Below are 18,633 nucleotides of genomic sequence, written 5' to 3' on the forward strand. Positions count from 1 at the left end.
ATTTGTCACTACAATAATGTATTTATTTATTATTTGTTGCTACAATAATGTATTTATTAATTATTTATTTATTATTTGTCGCTACAATAATGTATTTATTTATTATTTATTTATTATTTGTTGCTACAATAATGTATTTATTAATTATTTATTTATTATTTGTCGCTACAATAATGTATTTATTTATTATTTGTCGCTACAATAATGTATTTATTTATTATTTGTCACTACAATAATGTATTTATTTATTATTTGTCACTACAATAATGTATTTATTTATTTATTATTTGTTGCTACAATAATGTATTTATTTATTATTTGTCGCTACAATAATGTATTTATTTATTATTTGTCGCTACAATAATGTATTTATTTATTATTTGTCACTACAATAATGTATTTATTTATTATTTATTTATCATTTGTCGCTACAATAATGTATTTATTTATTATTTATTTATCATTTGTCGCTACAATAATGTATTTATTTATTATTTATTTATTATTTGTCGCTACAATAATGTATTTATTTATTATTTATTTATCATTTGTCGCTACAATAATGTATTTATTTATTATTTATTTATCATTTGTCGCTACAATAATGTATTTATTTATTATTTATTTATTATTTGTCGCTACAATAATGTATTTATTTATTATTTATTTATTATTTGTCGCTACAATAATGTATTTATTTATTATTTATTTATTATTTGTCGCTACAATAATGTATTTATTTATTATTTATTTATCATTTGTCGCTACAATAATGTATTTATTTATTATTTATTTATTATTTGTCGCTACAATAATGTATTTATTTATTATTTATTTATTATTTGTCGCTACAATAATGTATTTATTTATTATTTATTTATTATTTGTCGCTACAATAATGTATTTATTTATTATTTATTTATTATTTGTCACTACAATAATGTATTTATTTATTATTTGTCGCTACAATAATGTATTTATTTATTATTTATTTATTATTTGTCGCTACAATAATGTATTTATTTATTATTTGTCGCTACAATAATGTATTTATTTATTATTTATTTATTATTTGTCGCTACAATAATGTATTTATTTATTATTTATTTATCATTTGTCGCTACAATAATGTATTTATTTATTATTTGTCGCTACAATAATGTATTTATTTATTATTTGTCGCTACAATAATGTATTTATTTATTTATTATTTGTTGCTACAATAATGTATTTATTTATTATTTGTCGCTACAATAATGTATTTATTTATTATTTGTCGCTACAATAATGTATTTATTTATTATTTATTTATTATTTGTCGCTACAATAATGTATTTATTAATTATTTATTTATTATTTGTCGCTACAATAATGTATTTATTTTTTATTTGTCGCTACAATAATGTATTTATTTATTATTTATTTATTATTTGACGCTACAATAATGTATTTATTTATTATTTGTCGCTACAATAATGTATTTATTTATTATTTATTTATCATTTGTCGCTACAATAATGTATTTATTTATTATTTATTTATTATTTGTCGCTACAATAATGTATTTATTTATTATTTATTTATCATTTGTCGCTACAATAATGTATTTATTTATTATTTGTCGCTACAATAATGTATTTATTTTTTATTTATTTATTATTTGTCGCTACAATAATGTATTTATTTATTTATTATTTGTTGCTACAATAATGTATTTATTTATTATTTGTCGCTACAATAATGTATTTATTTATTATTTGTCGCTACAATAATGTATTTATTTATTATTTATTTATCATTTGTCGCTACAATAATGTATTTATTTATTATTTATTTATTATTTGTCGCTACAATAATGTATTTATTTATTATTTATTTATTATTTGTCGCTACAATAATGTATTTATTTATTATTTATTTATTATTTGTCGCTACAATAATGTATTTATTTATTATTTGTCGCTACAATAATGTATTTATTTATTATTTATTTATTATTTGTCGCTACAATAATGTATTTATTTATTATTTATTTATTATTTGTCACTACAATAATGTATTTATTTATTATTTATTTATTATTTGTCGCTACAATAATGTATTTATTTATTATTTATTTATTATTTGTCGCTACAATAATGTATTTATTTATTATTTATTTATTATTTGTCGCTACAATAATGTATTTATTTATTATTTGTCGCTACAATAATGTATTTATTAATTATTTATTTATTATTTGTCGCTACAATAATGTATTTATTTATTATTTGTCGCTACAATAATGTATTTATTTATTATTTATTTATTATTTGTCGCTACAATAATGTATTTATTTATTATTTGTCGCTACAATAATGTATTTATTTATTATTTATTTATTATTTGTCGCTACAATAATGTATTTATTTATTATTTGTCGCTACAATAATGTATTTATATTATATGTCCATGATTCTATGTCAAAAGTCATCGACAGCTGTGACGGGTTTGCTGGGCGGCAAAGCGCTATGAAACTGTTCAGGTCAGCGTGACTGAGAGGTTGTTGAGAGAAACGACACATTATATGCAATGTTGAGTTTGAAGATCAAATCAATGGTCAATACTTTGTGTATTTGTTTAACGCAACTAACACCAGATTTCTATCCAACACATCTTTTCCTACCGTGAGCTGTGAGCAGATCATGTTCTCCTACATAAGTTCAGAACATACCTGGTAGTAGTTGATGAGCTCCTCCAGCTCATCGGCGTGAACCACGATATGAAGGCCACACATCTGGGCCAGTCGGAACTCTTTTCCTTCCACGCAAGCGAAACACACCTGGAAGCAAACGCCTGTTGAATCCGTCCTTCAAACACGCGTGTGGAGCGTCGTGGTCGAGTCTCACCTCCTTCCACGTGCGAGTGCTGTTGGCCTTGCGGGCTCCGTCCACGGCCGCCTGGTACTCGCCCAGGTGGACCAGCGTGGAGGCCAGGCGACCGAAGTTGGACACGTTGTTGTAGAGCAGCTTGGCTGCGTCGTACATCTTGTCGTCATAGCAACGATCCCCAACCTGAGAGAAAGAAAACAAGTTGCTACACAGATAAAGACACGCACACGCACACATATACACACGCACACATATACACACGCACACGCACACATATACACACGCACACATATACACACGCACACATATACACACGCACACATATACACACGCACACATATACACACGCACACATATACACACGCACACATATACACACGCACACTTATACACACGCACACGCACACATATACACACGCACACATATATACACGCACACATATACACACGCACACATATACACACGCACACATATACACACGCACACATATACACACGCACACATATACACATGCACACATATACACACGCACACGCACACATATACACACGCACACGCACACATATACACACGCACACATATACACACGCACACATATACACACACACACATATACACACGCACACGCACACATATACACACGCACACGCACACATATACACACGCACACATATACACACGCACACGCACACATATACACACGCACACGCACACATATACACACGCACACATATACACACGCACACGCACACATATACACACGCACACATATACACACGCACACGCACACATATACACACGTACACGCACACGCACACATATACACACGCACACGCACACATATACACACGCACACATATACACATATACACACGCACACATATACACATATACACACGCACACATATACACACGTACACGCACACGCACACATATACACACGCACACGCACACATATACACACGCACACATATACACAAGCACACATATACACACGCACACGCACACATATACACACGCACACATATACACAAGCACACATATACACACGCACACGCACACATATACACACGCACACATATACACACGCACACATATACACAAGCACACATATACACACGCACACGCACACATATACACACGCACACGCACACACACACACACGCACACGCACACACCTGCTGGATGTGAGCATTGTTGGGTCCATTAATAAACTCCTCCAGCTCCGCGAGGCGGTTGGTCTTGGCCAGAGCGAAGATCAACTCGGTCTCAACATAAGACTCTCTGGCTTTTTTTCGTGCCATCTGCAAGAACTTCACGAGGTCCTCCCAGTTTCCTGCAACAAAGAAAACCAGGAATTATGGAATGAACTGAAATAAAGTATATCAGTGACGTCATCGAAATCCTTGTTTTAATGTATCTAACATTAATATTTCAGTTTTTAATAATTGATTCCAATTTTCAAATGATCAAATTCAATCATTTGAATTTTGAAAAATTAAATCAATGATTTCATTTAAAATGAATAAGAAATTTTGTACATATAAAGTTTGATATTTTAAATCCATTAATTTAAAAATACAAATTCTAAATTCAGCATTTTTTAATTCGCCGTCTCTTCAACTCAATTTAAAAATGTTGGTATAATATTGACCCCAGACAGAACCAACAGAGCACCGAGCTACTGGATCAGTTTATTCAACTTTCAGCCAATCACAGTGGAACTATTACCATTAAAAAGGCTAGAAATTAAGTCCTTTCTTTAAATTAAAAGAAATGTATTAATTAAGTTTCAACATTTGAAATGTTCAACTCTCTCTGTAACAAACCATGATGTCACAAGATAAATATACACATTTTGGCAAATATGAGCATGTTTTGTTTAATGTTTGACGCTCTGTAAATGATGTCATTATATATTCTGTTTGTGTATTTTGTTTTGAATGGCGGGAAATCGTGGGGAAGTTTTTTTAAGGGGTTGAGGGGAGACACCTGTGGAACCAGGGGCACACGGACAGAAGCACGATGCAGGTGGACAAACTATCCGTGCACATCAACCAGGGATTGTTCGTTCTTTCATCAGCCGGCTCCACGGTTAAGTAGTTTGTTCTTCCATCGATCGTTGACGCGACTTCACGGCAGACCAGCGTCTGCACCTCGCTGTGGGAGGTTTACTTTTGGAGTTACTGATCGCAGCCTTTTTTTTTGACCCCAAGTTGAACAAGAACATTGGACTTTGATCGCGGGGTTTTTGACTGTGGGGTTGTCGCGGGTGTTTAAGTTGTTTTGTTTCCTGTTTATTTAATCCTTCCGTTAAGAAGCGCCTTTTGTTAAATACCTGATTAAGTTAATAAGTAAAGACATTTTGATTTTGACATTTGGTCAGATTCATTTGAATTAATGCTGTCACTCTGGAGCGTCACTAAATCCGCACCAGAGCTCCGCCCCATGAAAAATGTGTTTGTGACGATCTCTCTATGAGTTATTTGAGACGGTCCGTTACATCTCAAAATTCTGATGACGCTGATGTCCGTTCATAGCAGGTGGTTCTGAAGGTTCCTCACCGCTCTGGGCCGCAGCCTGTCCCACCTCCATGTAGGCGGACGGATCGTCGGCCTTGATGTACGAGTCGATGGCTTCCTTCACCAAACCTTTCTGCAGCTGAGCCTTCGCCAGCTGACTCCAGACCGGAGGCTCGTTGCAGCGCTCGGCGAACTCGTACGCTCTGTCCAGGTTCCCGATGTGCTCGATGAGAACCTGCGAGCACAGAAGTCCACGTGATCAGAGCCACGACCCGCGGTCAGTGGCGACATCTGCACGTCCTCACCTGCACCGCAGACGTGTTGACGTCGAACTTCCTGAAGATAGCGAAGGCCTCCTCGAACAGCTCGTTGCTGATGGCGATGTTTGCGATGTCTGGAGCGTCGTAGTTGTCCAGGCGGTTGATGTACTCCATGACCCGCGTGCGGTCGGCTTTGATCGCCGTCAGGATCAGCAGGTTCTGGAGGTTTCTGGAAAAATACTTTTTTATCAATACATTTTAGGATCTCAGGATATTGGACCGATCTCGTACCTGTGCTCGCTGAAGACTGAATTATCCAGAACGATCTTCTCCAGAAGCTCGATGAGCTCATTGGGAAGGTCCGCGGTCATGAAGGCCTTGACTGTGACCGACACCTCCTCTGGATCCTGCGTCTCCGTCAGAGCCGTCTGCACGACCTGGTCATGCAAGAGTCCAGGTTCAAAGTCCAGTCTTAACTCTACGTTCATCAATACATCAGTTTGTATTAAGATGTACCAGGAGTCACTCGAGTCAAACTCAATCCCTCAAGGAGCCAAAACCATTTCCTGCATCAGTCCAAGTCGTGGTCCAAACAAAAACGATGTTTACTTAACATGAAGAGTCTGATTTTTATATTGTTTTTTCTTTCTTTGAGACTCAATTCATCTTAATTATCTCTGTGTTTGTTCTTGTTCAACACAGTCATTCCTTTACTTCCACATCAGTTTTACTCTCAACATTTAAAATCTTAGTTTTCTATCTACTATCTATCTTCTAGAAGACTGTCTGGACCACATCAATGGACTCGATGGTTTGACTCCCTTGAACTTGACACATGTAGCAGCGAGTCAACCTGAAGATTATGTTAGGTCAGGTTAGGTAGAACTTTATTGATCCCTCAGGAGGTCTCCTTCGGGAAATTGTTTTTTTCAACAACTATAACTAGCCACAGCAAATACAGCAATTATTCATAAAAATACTAACCAGAACAAAGAGAAATAAAGAGAAAGAAAAAAATCATGACTAAGTTGATTATTTTAACACAACAGATATTTAGACTTCTATGATTATATATTATATTATAAAGACTGGTTTCCCTTTGAAAATAGGAACATTCTTATTGGATACTTTTACAGACCTGGTCAATAAGAGGTCTTCTGTAGTTGTTGGTCTCCAGCAGAACACTGGCCCATAACTCTGGATCCTTGCGGCGCACGAGGTAGCGCGACAGACTCTTGAACAGCGAATTCTCATTGCAGACCTAAAACAAAGAACATTTAATTCACCAAAGAAGTCGTTAGGACGTGAACAAGAGTATTTCTTTGAGACGTATCGGACTCACGCTGATGAGCTCCTGGTCACACTGGCCCCTCTCGTAGGCCACACAGGCCAGGTGAGGGTCTCTCTTCTCGCAGTACTTCCCCACCACGCGGCTGTCGTAGAACGGGTTCTCCCTCAAGAAACGCTCCGGATTATTGTTGCTGTCGATGTAGATCTTTGCCAACGCGTTGTGAGTCGCGGGTTCTTCACAACCTTCATGAATACGAGCCTCTAACCAGGGCAGCAGCAGCTTCAGTCTGGGGGAGACGTTTTATGAGCTGAGCTAAATGACACGAACATACCACACAGCTTTGTTGTCCTTCGAATAATCCGTCTCACCGGTTTCTTTTCTCCACCTCGGCGACCAACTCGTCCGTGGAGAACTGACCCCTCACGACCAGGATCAGGTTCTTGATCACGTCCTCAGCACAGTCCACGTCCAGCAGACCTCCGATGACCACCGGCAGACGACTGGGGTTGACCTGGAAGATCAGACACCATTATTATCAAAACATTCATGAAGGAAAAGAGTTTACATGTCGAGTTCAGGTGTTGGTTGTGTACCTTCTGCACATAGATCTCAATGTACTTCTGCAGACTGTTGCGGTACAAGTAGAGCACCAGATCGTGCACGAAGTCGAAGCGGTCGCACACGATGATCAGCGGCAGCTGGTCCGTCAGTTTGGCTTCCTGCGGGGAGAGGAGTGTGAAGAAAGGTTGTGTGTTTGAAAACAGATCCGTTCAGGAGAGCAAAGGTTCATTCTTGCCTTGAGGAAGTTCTTCACGCGCTCAGGGTCGTAGCAGTTGCTCTCCCTGCAGATTCTTTCCACCTCTTTGATCTGACCCGTCTTGCAGGCCGCCTGGATGTACTTGAAGTGGACCTCCGGGTCCTGGCTGAAGTTCACGATGGAGCCCAGGAAGTAGAACAGACCTGGAGAGATCAGATATAGTTTTTATTAAAGCTATTCATTCACCATCATCCCAGTTTACCTTCGAAGCTCTTGAAGGACTCGAAGAGCTCAGTGAGGGACTGAGTGCTGAGCTGTTCGTGGTACTTGGAGGCGACCTGGACGCAGATCTGCAGGTTCTGGCGGATGTTGGCGGACAACATGGCCCGGAGACACTCGAGAGAGTCTTCCACCGACAGGGAGCCGAAATAATTCACCAACCACTGCGAGAGAAGACGTGTCAGCAGGAGTCAACCCTCGCTTCGAGAGCTTGAGCTGATGAAAACCTCACCTCTGGATTGAGCAGGTGTGTGTGAACCACCGCACGTTTGATGTCGTAAAGGTCGGTGTAGTGCTCCAGCGCCCTCTGCAGGAGACCTGCCTTCTCACACAGCTGAGCCACGTGTGCGCGATCGTAGTGGGTGAACATCTGGTTTCCCAGGATGGCGTCTGCGACCTGAAGGAACCATAAGAATTATGATGGAAGTCCTTCTTATTCAGATCGTCGTTCATTTTTCTGTTGCAATTAAACTGTTGACCACTAGACTAGGTGGCAGTCATTTCGTCCACCACAGAAGGAAAAATGAAATGAGATCCTAACAATTTCCCGAAGGAGACCTCCTTCTCTCTTGGTACTCCACAATATTACACATATATACTTGTTACTACACTATCACAACACCAGAGTCAAGTACTGGACAATACTACACATATATACTTGTTACTACACTATCACAACACCAGAGTCAAGTACTGGACAATACTACACATATATACTTGTTACTACACTATCACAACACCAGAGTCAAGTACTGGACAATACTACACATATATACTTGTTACTACACTATCACAACACCAGAGTCAAGTACTGACAATACTACACATATATCCTTGTTACTACACTATCACAACACCAGAGTCAAGTACTGGACAATACTACACATATATACTTGTTACTACACTATCACAACACCAGAGTCAAGTACTGGACAATACTACACATATATACTTGTTACTACACTATCACAACACCAGAGTCAAGTACTGGACAATACTACACATATATACTTGTTACTACACTATCACTACACCAGAGTCAAGTACTCCACAATACAGTAGTCTTACTGACTTATGTACGTCAGCACACACTTTATACATAGCGATTTTTTAAGAACAGCTGATTGGCGAGTACCACTTATCTTGTACGTCCAAATGTACTTGATTTATATTCAATAGCACTATATTGATAAATAAACGAAAATTATTAGTACTATTATTATTTTTGTGTCGGACAATACTACACATACAGTATATCCTTGTTAATACAGTGTCAATATTTCACAATATATCGTATCGTAGTATCGTGATACTTTTAGATCCAGAGATTTTAAATTAATATTTATTTATCAACTTGTGGATAAATGTCATCTGGCTTCAAACATGGAAGATATTTTTAAAATCTTAAAACTGCTTTGTACCTGAGGCGCATGAACCAGGTTCATCTCCAGCAGGCGAGTCTGAAGAGGTCCTTCCATGGGTCTGTTGTTCTTCAGAGCATCGAGGAGGAACGACGTGCACTGCTGGATCAAGTTGTACTCCATGAAGACGTCAACGATCTGAAGGAGAAACAGGATTTTGTCAAGCAGACAGTATTTAAAAGAAGAACATATTTTCAAACCTTTGAAGGTACAACAAGAAGATGTTCTGGTTCACTTACCTGCGTGATGTCAGCAAGTGGCTCCTCATCTTGAACCAACATTTGAGAAAACTGCAGACCTTGTTCTGGGCTGATCCGCATCACATTCCTCAACAAGAAGATCCAGTCTGGGGTGTAACCCACCTGAGAAGTGAAGGAAGACACAACTTTTATATGAGACTTTATTAAACAATGTTCTTTCCTAGTTAAGTCAGTAAAAACCTGTTTGAAATGACACATACCGTATTTTCCGGACTATAAGTGTCAGTTCTTTTCATAGTTTGTCCGGGGGTGAGATTATACTCTGGAGCGACTTATGTGTGAAATTATTAACACATTATTACCAGTATATCATTTCACATGTTATTTTCACACTAAACCACCAGAGGGCGCTCTAGGCCTGTGTTGATCATTTCCACGTAGAAGAGGAAGCATCTTCTACCTCCGGAGTTAGTTAGTTGTTTAAAAGTGACACGAGGATGAAGAGTTATTTGGAGTTACACGGATGGTTTGGTAAACTTGTTAGTTATTGATGCTATAGTTCTCTGAATAACTTCATATGTTATGTTAACATACCAGGTTCTCACTTCATGTAACGTAACATTATTCTGTTGTTGCCTCTAGTTTTATTTTAAACTGTCTTTCAAGATCACATGTCTGTTCTTGGATTTTATCAAATCAATTTCCCCCAAAAATGCGACTTATACTCCAGTGCGACTTATATATGTTTTTACTTCTTTATTATGCATGTTATGTCTGGAGCGACTTGTACTCCGGAAAATACGGTAATTCAAATAGAACAATGTGAACAAACCTTCTTGGCGTACAGGACAATCTTTTGGAACTGCCCAGTTTCTGCAAAACACTGAATGACCTTGCTGGGGACGTTGGCTCGGAGGTAGACGCTGAGGGCGAGCGTGGGGTCGACGGACTTCACCAGATCTCCGAGTTCTTCAGAGCACTCCAGCTGAGACGGAGAAGATGGTCTGAGGGATCGTTCTTCATCAACTCACACTGCTAACATCTACAAACCTTGTCTTCTTTCAGCCATTTCTCCAGCAGCTGTTTGCGCCCCTGCTGAAGAACAGGTCTGCACAGCTCCAGCGACTCGAACTTATTAAGCTGGCCTTGATCCAATAATATGCCGAAGTACTGGAGCAGTGGAGACCTCTGGCCCGGTTGAGCTGGAACACTCTGAAATCTTCGTATTGTGTCTGGGGTTCGGAGGATACCCTTAAAAAAAAGAAAAGTTTTATTTTGAAATGTCGTCCTCGAGGTGAGCACTGGCTGCTACCTTCGGTGCGTTGGCTGCCACCTTAGCAGCTTCGGAATAATTCCCGGCTGCGAAAAGCGTGTTGAACTTGCGAGCGAAGAGCTCTTCAGCACCAGCAAGGTTGTTGCGGACGGCCATTCGAAGGGCGAGGTCGGGATTCTGGAGCACGTTTGTGATGTAGGGGATGATGTTTTCCTCCTCAACACACACCGAGAGAACCTGAACCGACAGAGTTTCAATGAAATACAAATATTCTCATCACATCAACAGGTGTGTTTGATTCCAACTCTCTTTATACACTGCGTTTGTGTTGCTTAAATATATTCCAAAATATATCAGTCGGGCTAAATATCGGTTGGATTATATTAAAGTAATACATCGTTCTGAAAATATTCCAGAATATTTCGGTCAGAATTCATCCGACCGGACATTTACTGTCAGAATATATCCATCAAAATGTATCAGTTGAAATACATTCCTGTATTTATCGGTCGAAATATATCGCTCTGAAAGTATCAGTCGGGATTTATTCCTAAATGTATTGGTTGTAATATATCCCAGAACATATCAGATGGAAAATATTTGAGAATGAAACCGTTGGTCCATTATGTTCCAGTATATGAGGTTTTATGAAGCGAAACAAACAATATTACTAAGACAGGAGTCAGTATTTCACAAACACACACATACAAAAGTCAAACGTAAATAATAATTTGTGACAGAATAGATACCTGTCCTTTCCTGTTCACCCCGATGATGCCGGCGGTGGGCTCGTGGGGGGCCGTGACGAAGATGGTCTCGCCACTGATCCTGTTCATGTAGATACAGGTGCCGGTCTCCAGGTCGTACAGGTGGATGTAGCCGTACTTGGTGATGAGGAAGACCACGTCCTGCTTGGAACTGATCTATAGGAAGAAGAAGAGGGTAGAAACGGAACACACATCAATACACACCTGTCTCATTGAATTCATCTCGTTTCATTTACCTGCATGGCGACAGGAAAGTCGTTCTGGGCTTCAGGAGGGAAAAAAACGTCGACCGCCTTCTTAGGAAAGGGTTGGTTTCCAGTCGGTGGCGTTCCCACTTCAATAATGTGCAGCTAAATACACAAGAAAGTACATAAAGGATTTTAGATAATGACAATTACAATGGTTATTGTTTTACTGTCGTCTCAAGATCGTACTTTTCCTCCGGCCTGTCCTCGCACGGCGAAGCAGAAAAGTGTGGATTCTTCCGTGTTGTCCTCCATCTTGAACTGAGCGAAGCCGGCGGCGTGACCTTCGATGGGCTGAGACACCTTCCTGTCCACCGAGTACAACTGCATCGCTCCCACAACACGGTTTTGCTGAATCACAAGAACAATTCATTCAGTCGCGAACAACCCTGTGAACATGACCTGAAGTCAGGTCGGAGAACTGAAGCTGAAATTGATACCAGGGTCGTCAGATATTGAATGAATTTTACATCTCATTTTTTTTATTGAAATGTATTTTTAAGCATCAAGTTATTATTTTTTAATAGATGAATTCAATCACTTCTATAATGAACGTTTGAATTTTTTTTTTGTATTGCTTGTGTTGCCTCTGGGTCAAAGGTCAATGACCTCTCAGGCTGTTCAGGGGTGGAGGTCATTCATCTTGACCCAGAGGCGACACAAGGGATAGCAAAAAACACATTTGTTTTCGGGCCTTAAAATAACACAAGGGTTAATTGAATGAAATTGAAATTGTTTGATATTTTCAAACAATTTTTACACACAGAGTTTAATATTCTAATTCCAATAATTCTAATAAAGAAATGTTCTAAATGATTCTTTTTTTAATTCAATATAAAACGTTACTATAACAGAGTCACCAGAAGAGTACCGAGCTACTTGAGCTCAAGCCAATCATGCGAAAAGCAGACGGTCATGTGATGATGTAGCAGCACTCGTGAGTAGAAATGCACGAGTGGATCAGTGTCGATTGGTTAGTCTGGTAAGATGGTATATTATACCTTCAATATTCCGACATTACTACTATCAACTCTAGTCACATGATCACCTCTAGTCACATGATCACCTCTAGTCACATGATCACCTCTAGTCACATGATCACCTCTAGTCACATGATCACCTCTAGTCACATGATCACCTCTAGTCACATGATCACCTCTAGTCACATGATCACCTCTAGTCACATGATCAACTCTAGTCACATGATCACCTCTAGTCACATGATCAACTCTAGTCACATGATCAACTCTAGTCACATGATCAACTCTAGTCACATGATCAACTCTAGTCACATGATCAACTCTAGTCACATGATCACCTCTAGTCACATGATCAACTCTAGTCACATGATCAACTCTAGTCACATGATCAACTCTAGTCACATGATCAACTCTAGTCACATGATCAACTCTAGTCACATGATCAACTCTAGTCACATGATCAACTCTAGTCACATGATCACCTCTAGTCACATGATCACCTCTAGTCACATGATCAACTCTAGTCACATGATCACCTCTAGTCACATGATCACCTCTAGTCACATGATCACCTCTAGTCACATGATCAACTCTAGTCACATGATCACCTCTAGTCACATGATCAACTCTAGTCACATGATCACCTCTAGTCACATGATCAACTCTAGTCACATGATCACCTCTAGTCACATGATCACCTCTAGTCACATGATCACCTCTAGTCACATGATCACCTCTAGTCACATGATCACCTCTAGTCACATGATCACCTCTAGTCACATGATCAACTCTAGTCACATGATCACCTCTAGTCACATGATCACCTCTAGTCACATGATCAACTCTAGTCACATGATCACCTCTAGTCACATGATCACCTCTAGTCACATGATCAACTCTAGTCACATGATCACCTGCGCTGAGATGCCGATGAGCAGCAGCCACTTCTGTTTGGCGTCCGTGCGGTAGTTGATGATCTGGCAGCCGGCCAGGCTGGAGTGGCGGTCGAAGACTTTGATTGGCTGAGAGTCGCCCTCCATGCTCCAGTGGTAGACGGCGTTGTCGGTGACCAGAGCCACGGTGTTGAGGGAGATCCACTTCCAGAAGGTGACGTCGTCGGTCATGGTGTGCGCCTTCATCTTGCTCTTCATCTCGATGTTAAAGATCTGCAGCGTCTTGGCGGCTGAAAACACTCAAAGGTGAGGAATCGAACCGAAGACCGCGATGACACTGAAGCGACCACGATGATCCCACAGGAGAGGAAACCGAGAGAGACGCTGGTCTAAGTCACAGCAAAGCGATACACACTAGAAACACAAGACAAGACCAACAGACGGGGAAACACTCGGTGGTGGATCTGCATTCAGTGGCTCAGGGTTGAAATGAAGAAGTACACTTGGTTACACTCGAGGATTTATTTGATTTTGGGTTTCATTTAGGAATTGTTGTTTGTTTATATGGCTATCACTCACTCATTCTGAAGAATAGACCAAATGTATTCATTTTCCCCGAATTAATACAAGCTTCAAAGAGATACTTCACCTCAAAGTCAAACGTCAATCATTTTCTACTCACCCTCATGTCAACTAAGCTATTATTTTCAGAGTATTCTGTTCTTTTTGGAATAACAGCCAATAATATATGTTCTAATGATGCTCGTGACCAGAGCTCATATTTATTGGTCCAAAAAGGCACTTGAAATCATCCAGATGCCTCCAGACTGCTGGTCTGTGACGTCATCTTGGATTGAAGCTCCACACGAGAAGAAAATAAATTAAACAAGTCTGTTTTTAAGATCCTTTTTAGAGGAAGAAGAAGAAGATCCCAGTCTGACAGGGTTAATCCCACGGATGCACAGCGACACCAGCGATGTGTGTGTCAGTGCGAAGACACTGGGATCTTCTGCTATAATATTAAAATATAAACCTAATTTTTCTGAACATTTCAAGAGGGACGTTTCAGTCGAGCAGTCTGGAGGTATTTGGATTCTTTTAAGTGTCTTTTTGGACGATGATGTAGACAAAGACAACCAAGCTGCAGTCGCTACATTAAAATGAACAAACATTTTTGTCTATAACTCTAAAAAGAACAGATTACTGTGAAGATAATCAATCGACATGAAGGTGAGCAGAATTTTGTGGGAACTATCACTTGAAGACAGACGTGGATATATCACGGGTGTAACAGGTTGAATCTCAGGTGTGAGAGGTTGGATCTCAGGTGTGAGAGGTTGGATCTGAGGTGTAAGAGGTTGGATCTCAGGTATGAGAGGTTGGATCTGAGGTGTGAGAGGTTGAATCTGAGGTGTGAGAGGTTGAATCTCAGGTGTGAGAGGTTGGATCTGAGGTGTAAGAGGTTGAATCTGAGGTGTAAGAGGTTGGATCTCAGGTGTAAGAGGTTGGATCTCAGGTGTGAGAGGTTGAATCTGAGGTGTGAGAGGTTGGATCTGAGGTGTGAGAGGTTGAATCTGAGGTGTAAGAGGTTGAATCTGAGGTGTGAGAGGTTGGATCTGAGGTGTGAGAGGTTGAATCTGAGGTGTGAGAGGTTGGATCTCAGGTGTAAGAGGTTGGATCTCAGGTGTAAGAGGTTGGATCTGAGGTGTAAGAGGTTGGATCTCAGGTGTGAGAGGTTGGATCTGAGGTGTGAGAGGTTGGATCTGAGGTGTGAGAGGTTGAATCTGAGGTGTGAGAGGTTGGATCTGAGGTGTGAGAGGTTGAATCTGAGGTGTGAGAGGTTGGATCTGAGGTGTGAGAGGTTGAATCTGAGGTGTGAGAGGTTGGATCTCAGGTGTAAGAGGTTGGATCTCAGGTGTAAGAGGTTGGATCTGAGGTGTAAGAGGTTGGATCTCAGGTGTGAGAGGTTGAATCTGAGGTGTGAGAGGTTGGATCTGAGGTGTAAGAGGTTGGATCTCAGGTGTAAGAGGTTGGATCTGAGGTGTGAGAGGTTGGATCTCAGGTGTAAGAGGTTGAATCTGAGGTGTGAGAGGTTGGATCTCAGGTGTAAGAGGTTGGATCTGAGGTGTAAGAGGTTGGATCTCAGGTGTGAGAGGTTGAATCTGAGGTGTGAGAGGTTGGATCTCAGGTGTAACAGGTTGAATCTCAGGTGTGAGAGGTTGGATCTCAGGTGTGAGAGGTTGAATCTGAGGTGTGAGAGGTTGGATCTGAGGTGTAAGAGGTTGGATCTCAGGTGTAAGAGGTTGGATCTGAGGTGTGAGAGGTTGGATCTCAGGTGTAAGAGGTTGAATCTGAGGTGTGAGAGGTTGGATCTGAGGTGTGAGAGGTTGGATCTGAGGTGTGAGAGGTTGGATCTGAGGTGTGAGAGGTTGCATCTGAGGTGTGAGAGGTTGGATCTCAGGTGTAAGAGGTTGAATCTGAGGTGTGAGAGGTTGGATCTGAGGTGTGAGAGGTTGGATCTGAGGTGTAAGAGGTTGGATCTCAGGTGTGAGAGGTTGGATCTGAGGTGTAAGAGGTTGGATCTCAGGTGTAAGAGGTTGAATCTGAGGTGTGAGAGGTTGGATCTCAGGTGTGAGAGGTTGGATCTGAGGTGTAAGAGGTTGGATCTCAGGTGTAAGAGGTTGAATCTGAGGTGTGAGAGGTTGGATCTCAGGTGTGAGAGGTTGGATCTCAGGTGTAAGAGGTTGAATCTGAGGTGTGAGAGGTTGGATCTCAGGTGTGAGAGGTTGGATCTGAGGTGTAAGAGGTTGGATCTCAGGTGTGAGAGGTTGGATCTGAGGTGTAAGAGGTTGGATCTCAGGTGTGAGAGGTTGGATCTGAGGTGTAAGAGGTTGGATCTCAGGTGTGAGAGGTTGGATCTGAGGTGTAAGAGGTTGGATCTCAGGTGTGAGAGGTTGGATCTGAGGTGTAAGAGGTTGGATCTCAGGTGTAAGAGGTTGAATCTGAGGTGTGAGAGGTTGGATCTCAGGTGTGAGAGGTTGGATCTCAGGTGTAAGAGGTTGAATCTGAGGTGTGAGAGGTTGGATCTGAGGTGTGAGAGGTTGAATCTGAGGTGTGAGAGGTTGGATCTGAGGTGTAAGAGGTTGGATCTGAGGTGTAAGAGGTTGGATCTGAGGTGTGAGAGGTTGGATCTCAGGTGTGAGAGGTTGGATCTCAGGTGTAAGAGGTTGGATCTGAGGTGTGAGAGGTTGGATCTCAGGTGTGAGAGGTTGGATCTGAGGTGTGAGAGGTTGGATCTCAGGTGTAAGAGGTTGGATCTGAGGTGTGAGAGGTTGAATCTGAGGTGTGAGAGGTTGAATCTGAGGTGTGAGAGGTTGGATCTCAGGTGTGAGAGGTTGGATCTGAGGTGTAAGAGGTTGGATCTGAGGTGTAAGAGGTTGGATCTGAGGTGTGAGAGGTTGAATCTGAGGTGTGAGAGGTTGGATCTCAGGTGTAAGAGGTTGGATCTCAGGTGTGAGAGGTTGGATCTGAGGTGTGAGAGGTTGGATCTGAGGTGTGAGAGGTTGGATCTCAGGTGTAAGAGGTTGGATCTCAGGTGTGAGAGGTTGGATCTGAGGTGTGAGAGGTTGGATCTGAATGCAGATTCAGGGAAACAAGACGGCGAAGCACACAAACAGACGTGACGATGGAAGGATGCTGGACAGATGCACTCACACCCTTCAGTCCAACACAAGGATTGTTGGTGTGATCAAGTTACACAAAAGCTTATTCACACACTTTTAATCTAATACATTAAAATGAATGTAGATTAAAAAACAAAATAATAATATTAATGAAGATCCTTCAGGAACAAAATCTCACTTCTTCAAGCCTTCAGCGGTGACCAAGAGCATAACTTTAATGGTTCACCTGGAATTCACTCACGTTCTCCTCACCTTCATGTCGACTAATGTTGATTATCTTCAGAGTAATCTCTTCTTTTTAGAGTTAGAGACAAAAAAGTTTGTTGATTTTAATGTAGCGACTGGAGCTCAGATGACTTCGTCTTCATCTTAGTCTAAAAAATCACTTAAAAACATCCGCATTTATGGAGACAGGGAGGTGAGTTCATTTGGACCCAGAAGCAACACAAGGGTTGAGACGAGTCTCTTTTTGGACGAAGATGAAGACGAAGACCACTGAGCTCCAGTCGCTACATTAAAATGAACAAACACTTGTGTCTAGAACTCTAAAAAGAACAGATTACTCTGAAAATAATCCAACACTAGTCGACATGAGTGAAGAAAATGAGTGAAATTTAAATTTCTAGAATATAATCCTCACAGTTTTATTTTATTAGGTGTCAAATAATATGTCAAATGTTTGTGTTCACAGTTATACACACAAAGTAACAGCTTTAGAATTTATTTGTAGCAAAACCCGCCAATCAAATAAATAAACAAATGTAATGTCCATGCATTAGAAATTCATGTTCATCTGATTTCACTCATCATTTAATATTTACGTTTCTATCCGACTATAACTCTATTTAATGCTACATTATTTCATTATTTTATTTCAGAGTTTTAGTCCTTAAACCCACGTATTGATTTATTAGTGAGTCCCTAGAGAATGATGCTCAATTGTTTATGGTTTCAAACATACAGTTGAATAGAAACACAGGAACTTATAAAACTCTATAAAGGTTTTGTCTCTGTGTCAAACGAAAGACTTGCAGAGTAAACAAAGCAGAGATAACGTCGTCAACCTTTACATCACTCTGCTTGTGTTGCTTCTGCTTCACAGGCAAAACTCTCTCTTGTGCACAACATTCACGACAGTGCAGACACGGTTACATGTGGACGACTGTGATATGGAAAGTTCAACTCACCATC

At 40.1% G+C, this 18,633-nt stretch overlaps 1 protein-coding gene across 2 annotated transcripts in view; it reads right to left on the reverse strand.

Annotated features, from left to right (window-relative positions):
- LOC148074624 (clathrin heavy chain 1-like) overlaps positions 1 to 18,633 on the reverse strand; it is a 42,058-nt gene that overhangs the window by 20,212 nt on the left and 3,213 nt on the right. For both annotated transcript variants that reach the window (XM_087796468.1, XM_087796469.1), the window contains exons 3-24: positions 13,781 to 14,049; positions 12,076 to 12,237; positions 11,878 to 11,991; positions 11,624 to 11,797; positions 10,914 to 11,111; positions 10,652 to 10,852; positions 10,434 to 10,586; positions 9,641 to 9,763; positions 9,402 to 9,539; positions 8,213 to 8,377; positions 7,964 to 8,144; positions 7,741 to 7,904; positions 7,538 to 7,663; positions 7,313 to 7,455; positions 6,996 to 7,230; positions 6,792 to 6,914; positions 5,945 to 6,090; positions 5,699 to 5,882; positions 5,436 to 5,628; positions 4,050 to 4,207; positions 2,889 to 3,053; positions 2,714 to 2,821 (exon numbers count right to left, since the gene is read on the reverse strand). In XM_087796468.1, the coding sequence (XP_087652594.1) occupies positions 2,714 to 2,821; positions 2,889 to 3,053; positions 4,050 to 4,207; positions 5,436 to 5,628; positions 5,699 to 5,882; positions 5,945 to 6,090; positions 6,792 to 6,914; positions 6,996 to 7,230; positions 7,313 to 7,455; positions 7,538 to 7,663; positions 7,741 to 7,904; positions 7,964 to 8,144; positions 8,213 to 8,377; positions 9,402 to 9,539; positions 9,641 to 9,763; positions 10,434 to 10,586; positions 10,652 to 10,852; positions 10,914 to 11,111; positions 11,624 to 11,797; positions 11,878 to 11,991; positions 12,076 to 12,237; positions 13,781 to 14,049 (3,623 nt within the window). The remainder of the gene's footprint in view (positions 1 to 2,713; positions 2,822 to 2,888; positions 3,054 to 4,049; positions 4,208 to 5,435; positions 5,629 to 5,698; positions 5,883 to 5,944; positions 6,091 to 6,791; positions 6,915 to 6,995; positions 7,231 to 7,312; positions 7,456 to 7,537; positions 7,664 to 7,740; positions 7,905 to 7,963; positions 8,145 to 8,212; positions 8,378 to 9,401; positions 9,540 to 9,640; positions 9,764 to 10,433; positions 10,587 to 10,651; positions 10,853 to 10,913; positions 11,112 to 11,623; positions 11,798 to 11,877; positions 11,992 to 12,075; positions 12,238 to 13,780; positions 14,050 to 18,633) is intronic.

Source organism: Callionymus lyra, chromosome 7 (genome assembly GCF_982586985.1).
Source record: "Callionymus lyra chromosome 7, fCalLyr1.hap1.1, whole genome shotgun sequence".
NCBI lineage: Eukaryota > Metazoa > Chordata > Actinopteri > Syngnathiformes > Callionymidae > Callionymus > Callionymus lyra.